The 22,366-nt window shown below is 44.9% G+C and overlaps 1 protein-coding gene across 5 annotated transcripts in view; it reads left to right on the top strand.

The window, feature by feature from the left end:
* DCX (doublecortin) overlaps positions 1-20,731 on the top strand; it is an 81,077-nt gene extending 60,346 nt beyond the window's left edge. For 2 of the 5 annotated variants that reach the window (XM_014265335.3, XM_074551593.1), the window contains exons 5-7: positions 10,097-10,234; positions 17,166-17,263; positions 19,663-20,731. In XM_014265335.3, coding sequence (XP_014120810.1) covers positions 10,097-10,234; positions 17,166-17,263; positions 19,663-19,719 — 293 coding nt within the window. In that variant the 3' untranslated portion in view covers positions 19,720-20,731. The remainder of the gene's footprint in view (positions 1-10,096; positions 10,235-17,165; positions 17,264-19,662) is intronic. The other 3 variants (XM_014265337.3, XM_014265336.3, XM_014265338.3) reach the window with 3 other exon arrangements.
* The last annotated feature ends 1,635 nt before the right edge of the window (positions 20,732-22,366 follow it).

The raw sequence follows: 22,366 nt of genomic DNA on the forward strand, positions 1-22,366 counted from the left end.
GGGCTGAGCTGGAGGAATTCCTCGGAGTCAGCCTTTCTGTGCTGGAAAATGCAAAGCCAGGTTTCCTTCCAAGGAATTACTCCCCTGGGAAGAGCATAAATTTGGAAGCTCTTGCAAAGACCTAACATGAAGTATTTTTACTTTTTTTTCTTTTTTTTTTTTTTTTTTTTTTCAGTGAGTAATTCAGGTGACTAAACACAGCTGCCTGACACCCTTTGAGTCCCCTCACAGCACCAGTACTGCTCTTCATGTATAATATAGCCCCCGAAAATTGGGGCTATGTTGGGGCTGGACCTCTACAAGCCTTTCAAGTGACATCATCTGTGAGAATTCAAGTATTTTTGAAGAAAAAAAATCACAACTTTTTCTGTCCCTGATTTACAACTTCCAAAATTGATTTAGCAGGAGAGAAAATAAGCTGACTGTAGGTTTAATTCTTGCCATGCAGCATCCCTGGGGCACAAGGCCTCCTCTCCTGACATTCTTGTGCTGCATGGCCCAACAGCAAAACTCTCTCAGACCATCCAGAAGGAGCAGAGATGGAGCCTTGGCTGGCTGAGAATGAGCAAAGCCTGGGGAAAAATTGAAGGCAATTACATTTTCATAGATACACTGATATATAATTAAATAACACCTACATTTAGGTCAGACAGCTTGCTTTTGGGTGACCAGTTATTTATCTGCTCTGTGCTGCCTTAATTCCATTGGGGACTCCATTCTAGGGGGCCTCAGTGTGGAGCATGTGGGGCTGAGCTGAACTTTTCCATAAAAAACTGCCTGCATGTGGAACACGTAACTCACATCTGTAAAAAACACACATTTTTCACATCTTGGTGTGTTGTGGTGTGTTGCAATATCCTGTTTTACCTTCTCCCTTCCCCCTCGCCCCTCGCTGAGTGTGCCCTGTCAATCAGGCTAACATACCAGCAAGGCGTCGTGTGATAGGTGTCCCTAGTACCTTGAGACCCTGCCCCTTCACCTGGTTGGTGACTCACCTGTCCCCTCCCCTTCCCCTGTCCTGAGCTTAAAATGTGAATGAGACCATGTGGCGCTATTCTGCTATCAGCAGTAGCCCAGTGCAGACATATCTGTGCTCATGGAATAAACGTCTGGCTACCTTCTAGCAGAATCCGCTCCCTTCTTTTCTTCACCATCGCCAGAAGCTCTCCCCTGAGGTAAACGGAGTCCTGTCTTGTGCCCCGCTGCACTCTGCCGCCAGCCAAGGTATCTTTGAGGTATAACACCGCAGAGCTGCCTGTGGCCCAGCAGCGAAGGTCAGAACTGGCCTAGGCACCATCTAACTGGTTATATTGGGATACATATTCCAATATATTGGCGTCCCTGTGGGTGGCTCGACCCTGAGCCGGAAAACGGACTCGCAGTACCTCAGAGAAGTTTCTGCCAGCCGTGCATCCAGCTGGAAGGGCTTTGGTTGCATTGCCCTCAGCTAGAGACTTTGGGAATACTCCCAGAAAAAGTTTCGTGGACTGTTCGGCGCCTTTGGAAAGCCCTGCTTCATTGTGGTGAACAGATTTTCCAGAGGAAGAAAAGGGTAGCTTCTCTTACACCCAGAGAGAGGTCCTTTTCCGGTGGAGACCTGCCTGCCTGTACCCAGCCTACAGCTTCCATTTCACGTGAGTATCTCTGCTTTCGGTAGAGCAGAAGCTCAAAAACAGACTCTGCCGCGAGTTCTGTTCCTTTTTGCCTTTGCATTTTGGCTGCGCAGCCCCACAGACAAGAATTCATAGCGTTCTAGTGTTAGCTTTCCTGCTGCGTGTTTCACTGTTTTTTAGAATTCGCGCCGGAGCGGGATCGCTCTCTGCCCTTCCCCCCCGGCTCAGCAGCGTGTTCAGACACGTGTTAGGAGATTTTCTTTCTCTTTCTCTTTGCGGGGGAGGGGGGGGCTCTCTTTCCACGTGGCCGGGGGACCTGCGGGGGTCGGGAGTGCTCTGCACACGCGGCGGCGGGGGGGGGGGGGCGTCCCGGTTTCGGCTGCCACGTGGAGCGGCTGCTCTGTCTGCTCCGCGGGGGGGGCTGCATTCCACGGCGGGGGAGGCTTTGTTTCTGCCTCGGCTCGGCAGGGCGTGTCCCAGCTCCCTGCTGCTGCTGCCCGGGAATTTTAAAAGCAGTATATACAGCTGCATTGTGAAGTTTTTGTCTGCTCGTTATCGCTTTCTATCTGTGGTTTTTTTTAGAAATTGGTAGCTGATTTTAGCTTTGTTTTTGGTCAGGCGGGATTAAGTACTTTGCTTTTTGACATGGGTTCCAAACTTAGCATTGTACAAAGGGGAGTGTATTATGATATTGTTAGCATTTTAATCAAGAGTAATGTGAAATTCTCTAAAGGAAAATTGAAACAGTTTATAAGATGGCTTTTTCTGCAGTTCCCAAACATTTCCCCTGAAGAAATCCACAATATTCAATTCTGGGATAAAGTTGGGAATGAATTGATAACCTTAGGACAATCTGGCAAATTACCCTCAGCTAAATTTGTGTTCTGGAGTTTGCAAATTCGAACAGCATTGCTCAAACAAAAGGAAATGGAGAAAAAGCCAAATGTAAAGCCATGTGCCTCTGCTCTCCCTGTTCCTCCCTCTCCCTCTAAAACCCCTAAACCTCTTTCCCCAAAAAAATCCCGAGCACGTGTTAGTTTTTCGGAGAGCAGTGATGTCCAAAATGGCCCCCAGTCCCTAGGGGGTCCACAAGATGGTGGGTGCCACGTGGCATCTTCCCAAACCTGGTCTTCTTCTTCCCAAAATCCTCTTAAGCATTCCAAAATTCCATCCCCATCCCCCTCTCCTCCTGTTCCTCGTGACACCTTTCCCCCTCCCCCCGCCTTTCCTGCAGTACCCTCAGCTCCGCCCCTTTACTCCTCCCAGGGGGCGGCCGATGACGTGATGTCACCAGGTGACCCCGCCTCCTGTTCCCACGGTATCCCCGCCCCCTGCCAGCCCCTTGACACCGCCCCCTGTTCCCACGGTTTCCCCGCCCCTTGCCGGCTCCCTTTCCCCGCCCCCTCCCCGGGTTCCCACGGTGGGGACACACCCACTGCCTGTCCCCAAACCTGTAGCTGTGATCCCAATGCTTCTGATTCAAGGGATACAGAGCAGGGGACAGCAGACCCAATGCATGGTGCCATGTTGTCGCTAGCTCCTGTTATATTTCAGCCTGCAGCTCAAGCTGGAGCAGCCCCAACTGCTAATTGGAGTTCTTTTGGACGACAATTGATTAAAGAGATCTGTAAATCTCATAAAGAACATGGTGCACACAGTCCATATTTCCGTGGCCTTTTAAATTCTGAATTAAGTAGAACTGTTGTGGTTCCACATGATTTAAAACAAATTTTTTCATGTCTCATGACATCCACGGAATTCAAATTATGGGAATCAGCATTGAAACAACTGCTAAAAGATGCTCTCCCAAGCTTACAGGCTGATCCAAACACAGCAAAAGACAACAATGGTAACCCCATTACTATTGACCACCTCTGTGGTGAGGGTCAATGGTCTTCTCCCTCAGTCCAAGCTGCTGCAATTCCTGCAGAAACACTTGAGAAAGTAAAGGAAGCAGCTGAAAAAGCATTCTTTTCCCTCCAACCTGAGGGGCCTTTTGAGCCCTATAGTAAAATCAAACAACTACCATCAGAGCCTTTTGTGAAATTTGTAGAAAGGCTAACTAGAGCCATTGAAATACAAGTTAAAAAGGAAAATGCAAGGGAAGCAATTTTAGAAGAAATAGCGTTTACAAATGCAAATGAACAGTGTCGAGCGGCAATCCTGAGCCTTCCTATGGAACCTTCCCCTACTTTAAAAGATATGCTTCTAGTCTGTAACAGGAAAGTGCCTCTGATGAGTGTTGCTGAAGACACCAGACCAAGGCTGCTGCCAAGACCACCTCAGCGTGTTGCGGTTGCCAGCCCTGCACCTTCTCTTTCAGCACAGCAGTACCCCGGGCAGCAGCGGAGACCGGCAATGGTTGAGCCCACTAAACCATGCCTGCTTTGTAATAAGCTAGGACACTGGAGTAACCAGTGCCCCCTGAAAAGGGAATTTGATGAATTTAAAAATAGCAGGGGAGGAGAACTGCAAGCCCTCCCTGGGGGTCAACAACAAAAAAACGAAGAATAAAGCGCCAGCCTGCCAGGCGTGCAGACATAAAAGGAGCAGGCCAAGAGAATAAGGGTAGCAAAATAAATCAAGCGCGCAATAATATTAACATTTGTGTAAGTGAAGCAGGTGCTTCAAAGACCAAGTCTGCTAGTCCACTGTTGAAGGTGAAACAAAATAACCTTTGTTATGATTTAAGTAATTCTGTATTAACCGCATCTTCTGTCAATGAGCCTTACAGGTTGCAGCTGACAGAGTCACTCCACCTGAAGGACACTGACTGGCATTTTGTCTCTGTAAATCCTGAACAGAAAGGTACTTGGAACCAAATTCGTTGTAAGTACATCATCACTGGGGACAAAAACACACCACAAGAGATCGAAATTGCTCCGGGACTGACAACATCAGATCCCAAGCAATTTGTTCTCAGCCTGCACTGTTTCCACCCACCCCTGTTTCTTCCTAAGGGACAAATTGTTGCTCAAGCTATCCCTGTGCCATCTTTACCTGAAAATGTTGATAAACAAGGGCCCACAGTCGCCCGGGTCCAAGTTATTGGGACAGATAAACCCAAATTGTGGTGCAATGTCAGTGGGAGTGGGGAGTCTAAACGCATTGAGATGCTTGTAGACACAGGTGCAGACTGCACAGTGATTCCAGTACAAGACTGGCCAGCACACTGGCCTTTACAAAATGTTGCTGGTCACCTTCGAGGTGTAGGAGGTCTGCAATTGGCAAGGCAATCCAAAAGCATTATTCAATTCGAGGGTCCACACGGACAATTGGCAAATATCCGTCCATTTGTGTTAGATTATTCAGAACCTTTGTTAGGGAGAGATTTAATGGCCCAGTGGGGTGTCACAATTAATATTCCAGACTCTCCACAGCATTTTTGTGCAGCAGTCATTAAACAACAGCGCCCCACCCAAAAACTTAAGTGGAAAACAGACGAACCAGTTGATGTGAAACAGTGGCCACTCAGTAAACAAAAAATAAAGGTGCTTGAAGAACTAGTACAAGAGCAACTAAGAAAGGGCCACATTGTGGAGACCATGTCCCCATGGAACTCTCCAGTGTTTGTCATCCAAAAAGCTGACAAAAAGAGGTGGCGACTTCTCTGTGACCTCCGACAAATTAATAATGTAATTGAAGATATGGGTTCTCCTCAACCTGGTATGCCATCCCCAACAATGCTTCCCCAAGATTGGAAATTAGCTGTTATTGATATTAAAGATTGTTTTTTCCAAATCCCATTGCATCCTGATGATGCACCGCGTTTGGCATTCTCTGTCCCTTCTATCAATTCAGAAGCTCCTATGAAAAGGTACCATTGGACCGTTCTTCCTCAGGGCCTAAAGGTATCTCCAGCTATCTGCCAGTGGTATGTCTCTTCCCTGCTTTCCCCAGTTCGTGCAGCCGCAGAGAAGGCCATCATCTACCATTATATGGATGATATCCTTGTGTGTGCCCCCAATGATGATTTACTAACACACGCGCTTGACCTAACGATAGATGCATTGATTGTTGCAGGGTTCGAGCTCCAGGAACAGAAAATTCAAAAGATGCCACCTTGGAAGTATTTGGGCTTAGAAATTGGAAATAGGACCATTGTTCCTCAAAAACTAGAAATCAATCCAAGGATCAAGACCCTTGCGGATGTCCACAAGTTGTGTGGGTCTTTGAATTGGGTAAGACCATGGCTTGGTCTGACTAATGAAGACCTTGCCCCTCTTTTCAATTTACTGAAAGGGGGAGAGGACCCAGGTGCTCCTAGGTCTATTACCCCAGAGGCACGGAAAGCTCTAGAAAAGGTTCAGATTGCAATGTCCACAAGACAGGCCCACCGATGCCGGCCTGATCTGCCATTCAAATTTATCATCCTAGGTAAGTTGCCACACCTCCATGGAATTATTTTCCAGTGGGAGGAAAAACAAACACCTAAGGCAAAGGACACACCAAAAAAGGACCGGGACCAGAGGGACTCTCTCTTGATCATAGAATGGGTTTTCCTCAGTCACAAAAGGTCCAAGAGGCTGACAAAGCCTCAGGAGCTGATAGCAGAACTGATCCGGAAAGCAAGGACCCGGATCAGGGAGTTAGCAGGATGTGATTTTAAGTGCATTCACATTCCAGTTGAGTTAAAATCAGGTCAAAATACTATGAAAATACTGGAACAATTGTTTCAAGAAAATGAAGTGTTGCAGTTTGCTCTGGATTCCTACTCCGGACAATTTTCGGTAGCACGGCCCGCTTGCAAATTGTTTGAACAAGATGTTCAATTTACTTTAAAATTAAGAACTGCTCTAAGTAGGAGACCTTTAAAAAGGGCTCTGACTGTCTTTACAGATGCGTCCGGGAGGTCCCACAAGTCTGTTATGACTTGGAAAGATCCTCAAACCCAGCAGTGGGAGACGGACATTGCTGAGGTGGAAGGTTCACCTCAGGTTGCTGAATTGGCTGCGGTTGTTAGGGCTTTTGAAAGGTTCTCAGAACCATTTAATCTGATTACAGACTCTGCATACGTGGCAGGAGTAGTATCCAGAGCAGATCAAGCAATACTGCAAGATGTATCTAACATTGCACTTTTTGAATTGCTCTCAAAACTGGTAAAGTTAGTCACTCACCGAGAGCAACCCTTTTATGTGATGCATGTCAGGTCACACACTGATTTGCCAGGGTTTATCGCTGAAGGCAACAGAAGGGCAGATGCTCTTGCTGCGCCTGCAGTGATGGCCACTCTCCCAAATGTTTTTGAACAGGCAAAAATCAGCCACCAGCTTTTCCACCAAAATGCACCTGGCCTGGTTCGCCAGTTTAACATCACTCGAGAACAGGCCAAAGCGATTGTGGCCACGTGCCCAAATTGCCAACAACATGCACTCCCTACAGTGAATACGGGAGCAAACCCAAGGGGACTGAACAGTTGTGAACTGTGGCAAACAGATGTAACACACATACAAGCTTTTGGACGGCAGAAATATGTTCATGTTAGTGTAGATACCTTTTCTGGAGCGGTCTATGCTTCTGCCCACACAGGAGAATCATCTATTGATGCTATTAAGCACCTCTTACAGGCTTTTTCTTTCATGGGCATCCCCAAGGAGCTGAAAACTGATAATGGGCCTGCTTATAGATCCAAGGAATTCGGGGGCTTCCTGCAGCAATGGGGAGTAGAGCACAAAACTGGCATCCCCTACTCCCCTACAGGTCAAGCCATTGTAGAAAGAACTCACCGTGATATTAAAAGGGTCCTGGACCAGCAACAACAGGTTCTGAAGGTAGAACCTCCCCACATTCGGTTATCCAGGGCACTATTCACAATCAATTTTCTGAATTGTTCTTTTGACAGCCTGAACCCACCCATCCTACGCCACTTTGGGGGGAACAGTCACAGGTTGATGAAAGAAAAACCTCCGGTTTTAGTAAAGGACCCTGAGACTTGGAAAATGGTGGGACCTTACAAATTGGTTACTTGGGGACGTGGATATGCCTGTGTATCCACCCCCTCTGGTTTAAGGTGGGTTCCTTCCAAATGGGTAAAGCCCTATGTTCCCAAAGTCTCAGAGAAATCTGCAGAAGCACCCCAGGTTGCTCACGCTGCCTGGAGAAGAAAACGCCGCGCATGTTCTCTGGAGGAAATTCCATTTAAGCCTCCTATCTGGAATAGTTTGTAATATATGTTTGTCTCAAGTTTTTGTACCAGTTTAGATCCCACTGTTCGTGTGTAGCCTCGAGACGTCATGAGACCGAGCCTGCTTCTCGTCCTACTCGTGATCATCCCACCTGCGATCTCCTACATAGTACCGCAGCCCAAACCACATATGGACTACCTCGATAAAAGTTCTCAGACATCAACAGAGAAACTGACAACGAGCTGAATGGACTTTTCAATGGCTGGGGACTCTCGGGCTGGTTGGGATCTATTCTGAAAACTGTAATTTTAGTGCTGTTTATTTTAGTTGTAGTTATTGTAGTTTTTAGCATTGTTTTTGGAGTAATCAGACGCATGGTTCTCAAGTTAATCTCAAGCTCATCTCCCCCTCCTGAGGTCTACCATTTGGAAGCCCTCAGTGCTCCAGTGGATGACCTGGAAGCCTCAGTAGAATCATTCTGCACCATAAACACAGCCCTCTTCTTTTTAAACAAAACTACGGGGAGATGTTGTGGTGTGTTGCAATATCCTGTTTTACCTTCTCCCTTCCCCCTCGCCCCTCGCTGAGTGTGCCCTGTCAATCAGGCTAACATACCAGCAAGGCGTCGTGTGATAGGTGTCCCTAGTACCTTGAGACCCTGCCCCTTCACCTGGTTGGTGACTCACCTGTCCCCTCCCCTTCCCCTGTCCTGAGCTTAAAATGTGAATGAGACCATGTGGCGCTATTCTGCTATCAGCAGTAGCCCAGTGCAGACATATCTGTGCTCATGGAATAAACGTCTGGCTACCTTCTAGCAGAATCCGCTCCCTTCTTTTCTTCACCATCGCCAGAAGCTCTCCCCTGAGGTAAACGGAGTCCTGTCTTGTGCCCCGCTGCACTCTGCCGCCAGCCAAGGTATCTTTGAGGTATAACACCGCAGAGCTGCCTGTGGCCCAGCAGCGAAGGTCAGAACTGGCCTAGGCACCATCTAACTGGTTATATTGGGATACATATTCCAATATTGGTGAGGACAAGCTGTTAGAGGAGATGAGGTGGAACCAGCTTGCATTTGACAAAAAGGAAATCCCTTTTTTATTGCCTTCTTCTTAACTGGGTTAAGTTAATAACTTGAGGGGTGGAAAGTTCCTTTTCTGTTAGCTCTCAATGTAAATAAAACCCAGTTCTGAAGATCAGGCATGCCTGAAATCCTGGGACATGTGGAGGTTTGTTAGCATTTCAGTTCCCCTCTGCAGGACTCTGTGGATCATATTTACATTTTCCACTCTTCCTGGCCTATTTAGTTTTTAAGGAAGCACAGTTGGGGTCCTCATCTGCTCACATCTTCCAGTACATAAATCTGCTGGGCTTGTTTATACAAACCTTGCTGAAAGGGATGAGTGGCCAGGACAGAGGATGTGCTTTGTAAAACCATTTTGTCTCCTTTGCTGTGTACATCTGAAAAGTTGCAGCTTGTTGAGGACAGGAGAGGCAGGTTCCAGCTGGGTGAAAGCCTCCTGGGGCAGCTGCCCCATCTGCCACTTGGAGGCTTCATTTACAGCACACCATGAGCTGTTTGCTGGCTTTCTGCACCTGCAGGAAGGGCACTCATCATTCCTGGTACTGGATTTTCAGAGGAGTGTGACCGTGTTCACAGGGGTCTCCGGTTGAGGGAAGAGACGAGGATCTGACTCCATGTTTCAGAAGGCTGATTTATTATTTTATTATATATATTACATTAAAACTATATTAAAAGAATAGAAGAAAGGATTTTATCAGAAAGCTGGCTAAGAATAGAATAGCAAAGAAGAATGATAACAAAAGCTTCTGTCTCGGACAGAGAGTCCAAGCCAGCTGACTGTGACTGGCCATTAATTAAAAACATCCAACATGGGCCAGTCACACATGCACCTGTTGCATTCCACAGCAGCAGATAACCATTGTTTACATTTTGTTCCTGAGGCCTCTCAGCTTTTCAGGAGAAAAAATCCTAAGGAAAGGATTTTTCATAAAAGATGTGTGCGACACGGGAGGGTTACAGCAAAATAACTGAATTTTCTTGAGTGTTCCGTCAGTCAGTGCTGGCCATTTTCATTGTGCTCAGGAGAGCCAAGGGAAGGGCAGAAAATGTTTGGTGGGAGCCAGCCTGATGCCCACAGAGTCTCAGCGCCTCCTCTAGAGGAGCAGAGCTGTTCTCTTTGCTCTCCCCTTGACGAGTCTCCTTTCAGCCCTGGAGAACAAGGGACAATTTCAGCTTTTCAGCTTTTCCCTTGCCCTTGGCATTTCCTGCATCTCTCTGGGCACCAGGCACTGAGCTGTTTCACAGCAGGGGCATAACCAGGTGTGTCTGTGCTCCCCCAGAGTGCCGGGTGATGAAGGGGAGCCCAGCAGGTGCCACGGGCAGCAAATCCTCGCCCACCCCTCAGAAGAGCTCGGCCAAGAGCCCCGCGCCCATGCGCCGCAGCAAGTCCCCGGCCGATTCAGGTAACCACCAAGATGGTGAGTGATTGTTTCTTGGTGTCTGCCTTTCACTGTGCTCCAGGGAAAAGCACAAACTCCCTGTGCTTGTAAAGAAAACTTGGGTGTCTCTTGGAAACAAGAAGCTATTAAATATTGGGAAGGAATCTCCTGGTTGGTGAAGCGCGGTTGCAGCTTGGGGTTGTTCCAGCCACAGGCTCACAACTCCTACCCCAAAAAGTATTTTGAAAGAAGTTTCTATTCCCCAGGCAGGAAATCAAGGCCCACAGTGTTCCCAGATGGTCCCTGCAGATACAGAGTGATTTAGGGTAACCTCCTGTGCAAAGTAAATGGTGATTATTGCACAGGTCAGGAGTGGCTCCTTGCAATCATTATTTAAAGGAGAGCAGTGACCTTGCAATTGCAGAACTGCTGATGGGTTTATTGATGGGACACTGAGACACTCATCCAGTAATGGAAGAGAGGGAAAATGGGAATCCTAATTTGCTGCAGCAGCTTGCACCATTTGAAATGCCTCCTTCCTTCTGCAGCAGCACACGTGGGGAGCTGCAGGGCTGTCAGTCCAAGGCTGGGCTGCATATTGCAGTGATTCTGGTAATTGACAGTCTTTAGAGTCATGGAGGGTTTCTGGGGCTATGATTGATCTCTCACCAGCCTGCCCGCTCTGTTCCAAAAGAGAACCAGGCATGGCCTCTCACTAAAACTGCCATATCATCAATTAAACATGTCAGAATTCCAGGAGAGCTTCACAGCTTGAGTTCAGGTGTCCCACAGCATCAACACAGGTGATATAAACCAGAAATTCCTTTTCACCATCATGCTAACGTGCTGCATATTGCATGGGAACATCACACAACAGCTCATCATCAGTAGAAATGGGATTATTAGTCAGAAAATTCTCTTGGCAGCAGTCAGAAGAATTTCCCTCAGGAAGCAATTCATTTGTTTAGGGTGTGTGGGTGTTCTTCAGCTACCTAAAGGGACAGTGTGAAATGGGTTGGCACATGCCAAGACTCTATATTTTAAAAAATATTTCTCTCTGAGGTAATTTTGCATTCATAAAGTTTTCCTTCAAGATTCAATTGTTGGCTATTCTCAAACTCAGGCTTGCCATAATTTAACCACTTCCACAATCCCAAATGCCTGCTGAAGCTGTGTAGGCACACTGAAACACAATGGGAAATGTGATTTACAAAACCCAGAAGTAACACTCAGTGCTGTGGGAGTCAGCTCATGCATGAGCAGCTTTAAACCTCCTCTACAAGCATCAGGTGCTGATTCCCATCAGAAGCAGAGTTTACTGCAAGAGCATAGGGTTTATTATGAAATGGCAATTATTGTGTGCCTGATTTTAACTGATTGAGGCACTCCAGGCCCAGGATGGTGACTCATCTGATGAGCTTTAATGAACACACTTAGCAGAGCTTTTCAGGGGGAGATTAAAACAACCAGAAAGGCTGAACAATAACCAGTTCCTGGAGTTAAGGTCAGTAATGAAGAGCAAATCAGGTTTCTTTAATCCATCCAGACAAGAGTCTTTCGTGCTTTCCTGTAATTTCAATAAAGGAAAAAATGGCACTTGTCCTGCTTAATAAGAATAAAAAAGACTGAGCTCTTTTAGTACTGAAAAATAGAAGACTCTTGTTTTCTCAGGACAGAGAGAAAAAAGAATACTATTTTGTATTCTTGTATTGAACTGGTAATAAACTAAGTGGATTTACACATCTTATAAGAACCAATATTTACATTTAGATGAGATTTTGGAGTTATCACATTCAAAAAGCAAAGAAAGCTGAATGAAGTCTGATTAATAAAAGATGATCTGACCTATTTTTTCCCCCCAGAATCTCACCCATTTAATGTGTGAAACTGTTTAAAAGCAGTTTTACTTCAAATATATGCAATATTTCTGCAGTGTGTTTGCTCTCCTACCCATTTGTACCTTTTGTCTTTGTTGTCTTTCCCTCTGCTGTGGTTGTCATGTGAAAACTCATGAGCATTTCCTTGGTTTTGTGTTGTTTCTGTTCTTCCCAGTTCTTTTCTGTGTAGGTTTCTGTATCCTTTTTTTCCCCTCCAAGGTCTCCAAGGCCATTGTGACAGATCTGGGCACTGATGTCTGGGCAGGTTTGGAGGGGAATCTTTGGGTGAGAGGAGTCTGAACTCACATCACAATGAGCCTCACTGAAAAGCTCAATCCCTTTAGGCAGCCAGAGCCCTTCAGCTCCCAGGACATCCAAAAAAGTGAGGTGGCAAATCCACAGAAGCAATTTAAACATTGTTTTCTTGGCATGGTGCATTTCTCTTACCGTGCAGTCATTTAAATGAATGAATGAAAATGAAATGAATGAATGCAGAACACAGAAATGTCTCCCTGCTCTGAGGAGATGGGAGCTCACCCCAATCCTTGTTTTCCCAAGGGAAATCCTTTCTCCCTTCCCTCACTAACACCCAACCCATATCTCTCCTTCCTAAGTAATGCCAGTGGATTTCTGGCAGAATTTGAGTTATTACAAAGCTTCTGTGTATTTCTAACATCAATCTTTCTTCCTAGGGACTCAGCTTTGCTAAAAGAGCCAGCTCAGAGCAGTGAAATCCATACTAAACCACACCTGCAGGGCACCAGCCAATTCCTTCTCCTAGGCATGGCAGTGGAAAACTGGGCATGAGGAGCCTCTGTGCTTCTGCTCTGATCCATGAGATTCAAATGGAGTAGGGTCAGCAGGAAGTTTGGCAGAATTTCTTTAACAGACTGCTCCAATAAGGAGTCAAGCTAAGCAGAAGCCAGAGCTAAATCTCAGGGGAGAAATACAGGAGAGAAAATAATGATGTCATTTACCATCCTTTCTTTGTTATAAAAACTTGAATTTATCTTACACTAACTGACATGCCAAACAAGGGTTCAGATGTATAAAAACATGCCCTGTGATGGAAGAGCTTATGATTATTAAAACCAGGACAGAGTCACTGAAATTTGAAAATGTCTTTGCTTTGATTTGGCCTGGGGAGAATATGAGCAGGGCTCTGAGGCTGCTGCAGGACCTTTAATGTCTCAGTCCATTAATGGACAGAGGGACAAAAGCACATTCAGCAGGCAGCAGCAATTAGCAAACAGACCCAGAGTGTCCGTCTGTCCTGGCTGCAGGGCTGCTCCCAGGGGTCATTATGGATGAGTGTGTCCAAGGGCAGCAGATGTCTGGGGAATGCCATGAAGCCTCAGGTTTTGGCTTTTATATTTCTCAGATTCTGTGCTGCTTTGGTGTGTGTGGGTCTGGGCTTCACATGAGGGGATGGTGAGCTCTGTGCACAGGGAGACAAAACAATTCCTGCTCCAGCTGGGACCAAGGACAAATGATCCAAATCTCAGCCCAAGAGCACAAACAGCGTGGGCTGAGAGAGGAAAACAACAAGGATGGGACTGCATGGGCTAAAGCTGGAATTGGGCAATTAACTCTGAATCCAGAGCCCCAGTCATCCCAGGAAACCTTAGTAACCTGCAGGGAACAATTCCATGTGAGCAAACTGGCTAAAAAAGGGCCTCAAAAAAGGATGAAGAGGGACTTTTGACAAGGGCATAGAGTGATAGGACAAAGGGGGATGGACTTAAGCTAAAGGTGGGCAGGCTTAGACATTAACAAAAAATTCTTTGCTGTGAGGATGGGCAGGCCCTGGCACAGGTGCCCAGAGCAGCTGTGGCTGCCCCTGGATCCCTGGCAGTGCCCAAGGCCAGGCTGGACAGGGCTTGGAGCAGCCTGGGACAGTGGAAGGTGTCCCTGCCCTTGGCAGGGGTGGAATGCGGTGAGCTTTAAGATCCCTTCCAACTCAAACCACTCTGTGACTCTAAAATATCTGTGTGGGGGGAAGCAGACAGAGAATTCAGTTTCTCTGGATCTCTCATCTCAAACACAACAGGAAAATTCTCCCTCCTCCCTCTCATGTGCTGACAGGTCTGATTTCTCTCCTGAGTACAAACTGCCTCGTGCACAGGGGGAGGTGAGGATCCTGTGGTAAAAGGTGCACATGCTCCTGAAATTAAAGAGTATTACGTATTAAGGTAAATTGATGTTGCAGAGCAAATACATGCCATGAATAAGCCATAATGCACAAAGAATTAAATGGTGGGGAAACCCCAAAGAATTGAAAGGAAAGCTGGTTCTAAAGAACAGTTCCTGATAGCTGAGTGTAGGTGAGATCCTGAGCTACCCTAAATCATCAGCAGATTTTAGTGGAGCAGCAGTGTTATGCACCACCTGGGGCCTGCTCTTTGCCTCCTGTTATTTTCTCGCATTTCAGTTCAAAGGAAATGCAGGCAAGTTTGCTTTTGAGCACTATTCTTCATTAGCAGGCAGAGAAAATTAAACTGGGCTTCTTCATTGTTGCTCCTGCTGCAAAATTCTGCTGTCTTTGTAATGATATCCATCCATCTCATTCCATTTCTGATTTGGATGTCACATCTGGTTTTTTGTTGATGCTAATAAAATATTTACAATGCCTGCTGTAGCACTTAAAACTCTCATTGTATTAGGGAATTTCTGTCCTGCCCTGCAGCAATCATATCCATTTTGCTGCACACTGGCTCTGCTGTTGTTTCAGTCTTGTTTAAGGAAAGGAAATTGGGGTTTCTTGCAGAGTTGTTAGGTGGCATTCTTCAGCTTAGGAAGGATCAGTGACAATTGGAGATAAAGAAAGAGGCATTTTAGAAATTGGAAATGGATTTTAGCTAATGGAGATTATATCCGTCCTCTTGCTCCCCACATTTTCTTTAATAGGAAACACAAATTCACTCAGTGAAATAAAACATAAAAGAGTTCCAAGTTATTTTTTTTACTGAATTGCCTTCATTATCTGGCATACAGTTAGAGAATTCTACTTTGTTTCCCACCAGCCTGGAGGGCAGAGTTTTGTAGAGTGGCACAGCTCAGTGCAGGAGCCAGCAGGAAGCAGCTCCTGCCTTTCCAGAACAGATTTTTCCCACTATCAATAAAGCATGGTTTGAGTAAGATAAGGAGGTGAAGTGTCACTCTGTTCCCCAATTATCTATAAATCATTATTTCTACCACCTTTTAAAAATATCCATTTCCTCAGTTAGGTGCATTTGTAATAGGAAAAAAAGCTGTGTGTGATGAACACCCTCCTCTTCCAACAGGAAAGGATGGATGTGAAGGCAGAGGAGCCACACCACCATGAATTTGTTGCTTTAAGGTGCTGGCAGCTCCTCCTTTGTCCCAGGGCTTTGAGCATGTGAAAAACGCCAATCACTTGTTTTCAAAATTTTAAAAGTTTAATAGTAATAAAATGGTTATAAAAATAGTATTACAATTATAATAATAATAATTTGGACAATTTGGATTAGGACAATAAGAGACAATAGAAACAAAGAGTTATGGACAGTGTGGGTACCTCTTTCTGGGCAGCAGGAGCCCAAAAAAGGACCCACGTTAACAGAGGATTAACCCTTAAAAACATCATCCTGTTGCATATTCATACGCCTCATACATGATGCATAAATTCCATTCAAACACAGGATTCTGTCTGGTCAGTGTCAGCCTCTTCCTCTGAATCCTGACAGCGCCTTCAAGGCGGGAAGAAGTTCATTTCTTCTGATAATGGAGCAATAAATTCTCTTTCTCTGAAAGATTCAGGTGTCCTGTCGCTGCTATCTCACTGTGAGTTCTTTCTTTAAGAAAAGTATCCTACATAGCATAGTTTCTATTTTAACAGTTTTTATAACCTAAAACTATATTTAACACACTACACAAGAGAATTAATACAGCATTACTTTCTAACACAACACATATAATATTTGCAAAAAGCCAATCATAAAATACATGCATTTTTCACAAGCACGTTTCTTTTCACACCTGCTTGACCTCTGCCTTTGCTGCAAACCTGAGCTCCCCCTGTTCCTCACAAGGAGGTAACAGAGAAGAGTACTGGCGCTTTCTGAGGCTTTAAAGCAAGAGCTGTGCTGGTTTGGCTCTTAAAAATACAGCATCCACATATTTTACTCTATGATACTTTATACACTTCTTCAGACTCCTCCAGACACTCAAGTACTTGATCAATTTTAAGTAACTGATTTGTAGATTCAGCTGTCACAATTAAAGCATAATTCCGTCAGGCTGTTTGGTCACTTAATCCCACCCACAGCAACTACAGCCAGGGCATTCCATGCTGCTGTTTGCCTAATTTTTCATGTCTATCATTGACATCTCACATTGCTTGGGTAGGATGCAGGATATCTTCAGCCTCTGGTTTCCAATCATGCCCTTAAACAGTTTGAGAATACAGAAATTCTGTTTTTCTGGTGATATGTGCCTTGGATTGTCTTGGTGAGTATTTGTTGTGTGAAATATTGCTCCCTAAATTTATTTTGTATCTCCCTGTATTTTGCAGCTGGAATCCTTGAGTTATGTTTAAAGCTATGCTGTTCACTTGTTTTGGTTTTTTTTTTCCACCTGCGAACATGAATAAACCATGGTGTTAAATGTTCGGAGACCTTCCATCTCCCCAGGGAGAAAAACCTTCCCCTCATGTGACGGTGTTCACAGGGGTTCTTGGATGAGGGAAGGGACGAGGATCTGACTCCATGTTTCAGAAGGCTGATTTATTATTTTATGATATATATTACATTAAAACTATACTAAAAGAATAGAAGAAAGGATTTCATCAGAAGGCTGGCTAAGCTAAGAATAGAAAGGAATGATAACAAAGGCTTGGGGCTTGGACTCTCTGCCCAAGCTAGTGATTGGCCATTAATTACAAACATCCAAGATGGGCTAATCAAAGATGCACCTGTTGCATTCCGCAGCAGCAGATAACCATTGTTTACATTTTGTTCCTGAGGCCTCTCAGCTTCTCAGGAGGAAAAATCCTAAAGAAAGGATTTGTCATAAAAGATGTCTGCGACACCCTTGCTTGCCTGATGTCCAGCTTGTGTTCTGTTTCCCGGCAGCCAACGGGACCTCCAGCAGCCAGCTGTCCACCCCCAAGTCCAAGCAGTCGCCGATCTCCACACCCACCAGCCCCGGGAGCCTCCGCAAGCACAAGGTATTACGTTTCTTATACCTTACTACACCTCCTTCTGCCTCAGCCCCTCGGCTCTGGAAATGGCCATATCCTCTGGAAGAATAACAGCAACTCATGTTCAAACAGGGCAGTTTGGCCCTTCACCTGTAAAAGCTGTCCTTTAGGGCAAGGTGGTGAGCAAAGCCTGACTCCTCCTCTGGAGTTGTTAATGTGTGCTGGAGACCATCCAAAGGGATCAGAGGAGACAACTTAACCATGAGCTTGTGCCACTATTTTTAAAAAATCATTGATGGATGTGGTTTCATGTCAACCCTCCTGGCCTGAAAAGCTTCAAGCATTGGCAAATCAGGCCCATTAAAGAGCAGAAGCAACACAAATGTTACTGGAGCTCTCAGACATCACTTTAATGATGCTCCTGAAGAATTTAAGTTTTTTTTTTTTAATTATTTAAGGCCATGCTCTGTTTTACAGGAATCAGGTGATTCTTACAGCTGGTGTGGTAATTGTGTTGTGGAACAGGCCAACAGGTAGCACAGCATCCTGGCAGGGACCAGGAAACCTGTGCTGGCTCATGGATAATTCATGCATTGATTTATTTAAAAGGTACAGCAGCTGTCACAGCTTTTTCAGTTCCTGTTATTGAGGGCCACTCTGTGCTGAGTTCTGACTTTCATTTCTGTGGGCCTTTGCATTTCTGGAATAGTCACAATGCTGCTTCCAACAGTTTTCACTTGATCCGGGAATTGGAGCTTGGGCACAAAAGTAGGTGTGAGAGGAAGTCAGGTGGGTTTCTCTTTAGTAAAACAAAATGCACCTCTCAGCCTGACTCTGAAAGCATTGACTCAAAGATTTTGAAGAGTACTTTAAAAATCCTAGTGGTGCTGAGGTTTTGCAGTTAGCAGCCATGTGGAACCCACCGTGGGGCAGCTTGCAGGGGTTGAACTAATTCTGTTTAACAAAGGCATAGCTGAATCCAAATGAAAACTGTTTTTTCCTCAGGACCTCACTCTGTTCTCAGCTGTTCAATCTAAGTTTGAGAAAACACAACAAATTTAACACAATGTGTCCAGATTTATTATTAATTTATAATTGAGGACAGAATCTGACTCATGGTCTGAGTTCATCACTTCAGCAGAAATGATGCTGCAAACTGCATCCTTTGCTTCAGCATTAGGAACAATAAATATTTTCCAAACTTTCCAGCTTATTGAAAACTTTGGAGGTGAGGATTTGTTTCTTGGTCAAGACAAGTAAAACTCGCCTTTTTAATGTTTTATGTATGTTTGCAGCTGGCTGATTTATGACCTTTCCAATGCAGCCCTGAGATAATTTGTAATAGATGGAGACTGCTGAGGGCAAAGCCAACCCAGCTATGATTTTCTCCACTAAGTTAAGCCAATCAGCAAACACAAATTCAGCATTTTAGGTTACCAGAATATTCATGCATCATTGTCTTTCTCCCAGAAGCAATTTCCTGCTTATGATGAAATCACTTTTCTCTCCTTAAAGCTCAAGTGATAAATGCTTAGGTTGAGTTCACCACGAAGTCCTATTTTTACCTCTTCTTATATCAAGATTTCTGGGATTTCTTTCCCAAATACTTGGTTTTTTCTTCATTTTGCTCACAGTTATTACCTGTGTGTGGGTCAGAGCTCAAAAAGGTCCCAGGGGAGCTCTTGAGCTCATTCCTGTACCTTGTCCCACACAGAACTTTTAACAAATGCAATAAATTGGTTACACCAGAAAGGGACACAGCAAAAGCTTTACATTGAGCATTTGATCCAAATAACAAACTTGGGATTATTTTATTAACCTTTCCAACTGATTAGAAGTTACTTAAAATAAAGAATAAACCATGGAACATGTGATTTTCCTGGAGATTTGTCCTGAGGGCAGCTGTCAAACCAAGGTAAGACCCTTTATTTTGGATTTAGGTTTACAGAGATGTGTTTAAGGCACGATGCTGCTCTTCCATGCATGTGCTGGAATGGCCACATTGATCCAGAACACCAAAAAAACCATTTCTGAAACTTATCCCTGAATAGTCATCAGGAACAGAGATGCACTTGCTGGAATGGACACATTGATCCAGAGCAATAAAAAAAAAGCAGTTCTGAAATTTATTCCTGGCCAGAGCAAGATGCTCTTGCTCTTGCTGGACACATTGATCCAGAAGAATACAAAAAACATTTCTGAAAGTTATTCCTGGCCACTCATCAGGAACAGAGATGCTCTTGTTCCTCTGTGCAAGGAGCCTGCCTTGATTTTAGCCTTGAGCTCCTTGGATTCTGGTGAGCCCAGCCCAGCCACCAGCACATTCCACCCTCTGGAACGTGAATTTCAGCCTCTCAGCTGCTTCCCTTTGCGTGGCCAAGGGTGGGAGCTGATGGTGAGGGTTAACATTTTCCCCTTTCTCCCTACAGGACTTGTACCTGCCTCTGTCTTTGGATGACTCGGATTCCCTGGGAGACTCCATGTAGAGCGAGATGTCCACGTTGCATTTGGGATACAGCAAAGTACCTCTGCCACACAAGCAGATCGGTGACTGGTGCTTTCAAGTCAAAGGACACGCAGTTAAATGTCATTTTTGTTCTGTGATTTCTCCTCTCTGTGCCACAAACCAACACCTGCCAGTCTATAGAGATAGAGGGATACCATTCTTCTTAAGTCACAGGGGTGCAAAATGGGCATTGTGAGAAATTTGGGGCCTCCGTGCCAAGGATTCTGTGCATTTCCCATTTTCTTCTGTTGTTTCCTCTGCTGCTGCAACCATGTGGTTTTCCTGGTGTTAGTAAAGTAGTTCCCCTGGAGGTGTGCAAATGGAGCCCTTGCTGGGCAGTTTGCAGGTGATGTTCTCCTCCTGTGCAAACTGCCAGCTCACCTGCTCCTCATTCACAGCCCCAGTTTTGGCACCTGCATTCTAAAGAGTCTTGGTTTTATTGTGGAGAGCAGGAAGGGAATTTCTAGTTGGATGCTTAATATGCCAGCAGAAGCTTGGATGAGATTAGGAATGATTGTGTCAGATGCTAAGTAAGGTTTGTACAATAATTCAAATTATTCAAATATTGTTTGGGATTTTTTTTAAAATAATTAAGCAAAAACCCCCATAAATCAGCTGAGTTATCTGGTGTAGAACATCTTCCACATGCAATGCTGCTAGCTGGTAACAAATATTTATACCTCCCCTATGGTATCTCTCTATCTCTGTTTGTAACAGTAATGCCTTGTGAACAGCCAACACTGAAAACACTGTGAGAATTTGTTTTCAGGTTTGACACCCTATAGGTCACTTTTTATAGCAAAAAATCAATACACTTTTTATAAAGGAAAACCTTTTATCTGTGTTTTGGGAGTAAGGATTCAAGCTCCTTCTTTTTTATAAAAGCTGGTAATTTTCTTTTGTTTAAAAAACACGTTCAGAAAAAAAAAAGTACAAAAAAAACCAACCACAACTGCAGAACAATAATAACAGCAACTCAGTTTAGAAATCCTGTCATCACTGCCAAAACAGACACGTGTAGGGGGGAAAAATGGTCAATTCAAAATATTGAATGTTTTGATAGTTTTTTGTAATGTTTAAGACTACGTATTTGGTTTTTTACACTTCAGTATTCCTAACTATGGCCAGATTCTCTACTTATATAACAAATGAAGTTTTGTGGTGTTCTAAAAACCTGTATTTTAAGAAACTCTTCTATCTGAGAAAAACAAACTTGCTGTATTTAGAGAAGCTTTTGCTTTTATTAATCAGTAATGCCTCCTCCAGAATGCAAAGTTCATCTCCTCACGCAGGGCTGGTGGTTTTTACTGCGCCAAAGCTTCGTCCTAGGCCAGCTGCCACTGCCTCCCTCCCTCATGGAATAAGCTTTGATGAAACTGATTCTTGCAGAACTTTACCTATTTGAAATCTGTGCAATCAAGCCTTTCTTTGTTGCTCTATTTGCTTTTTTTCTTTCTTTTTTTTACCAACATAGACACCTACTCCCTGTTGCCTTGCAGCCCCTTGTGGTTAGGATGGATTTCATCCTCGTGATGTTTGATGCTCCATGAATGCTGGGTTGTTCCCAAAGCCACTCCACGTTTTGTTTGCTTGCATTGCTGGGATGAAGCAATCTGTGCAGGCTGCATCTTTCGAGGCTCGTGTGATCACACTTATAATGCAACTTTTTAAAAGAGATTTATCAGAGAGAGGCCAGGATTGGGAATTGTCAAGGGGTCAGAGTTATCATGCACCAAATTTGCACCCAGTAGTCTTAGTGCATGATCATTTACAGCCAGAGTTTTGCACAAGGAGCCATTTGTTCTCACTGATAGCTTCATTTGATTGAATAACTCTCTGACTGCACAACTGCTAAATGGTCATTTTAAATATTGTAAATAGAATCTGGGGTTAGTTCACAGGCTAAGGGCTCATTGAGGGTTTGTGGGGGGGAAGGATGGTGCTGTGGACAAAGCTTGGGTGCAGCAGTCAGCACACCTCTAAGCCCTTGGCACTGCTGAATTTTGTGTCTGAATGGGAGCAGGTCTCTGAGTAACCCTGTGCCTCAATCTGTCTGTCTGTCCCTGCAGGGACAGCTCTGTTCTACCTCACTGGGGGTTGTGAGGCCAAATGTTGGTTAACATTTGTCAAGTGCTTTCAGATCCTCTAACAGAAGGTGCTGAAATATTCTGGGTGCAGATTTGGTTATGGGTGCTAATTTTTGGCTGTTTAATCCTGTGAGTGCTACTGCAGAAGCTGGTCATGAGCAAAAAGGATTTTTTTCAGCATAAGGATGTCAAAGGCCTTGGTTATGCTAATAACAATATTATTCATCAGAGCTTTTGTCTTAGGGAAAGCTTTAGTGGGACAGATAACTTGACATGCTCTTACCCTCTCCTCTGTTGTGCTGGTGGAAATCTCAGAGTCCCTCCCTGAGTCTCTGCCTGTGCAGGGACCCTGAGCAGTCACCATGGATGGACTGGAGCTGCAGCCCAGGGTGTTGTCACACTGTGACAGAGGCCATTGCTGTCACAGTCAGGGTGAGCCTGTCCTGCCACCTTTCCTCAGACAAACAGGAGACCAGCCATGCAGCCCCACCCAGGTTCTCGTGCTGCTCAGTGCAGGATGCTCACCACAGATCCAGCCCA

Source organism: Zonotrichia albicollis, chromosome 14, assembly GCF_047830755.1.
Source record: "Zonotrichia albicollis isolate bZonAlb1 chromosome 14, bZonAlb1.hap1, whole genome shotgun sequence".
In the NCBI taxonomy this organism is placed as follows: domain Eukaryota; kingdom Metazoa; phylum Chordata; class Aves; order Passeriformes; family Passerellidae; genus Zonotrichia; species Zonotrichia albicollis.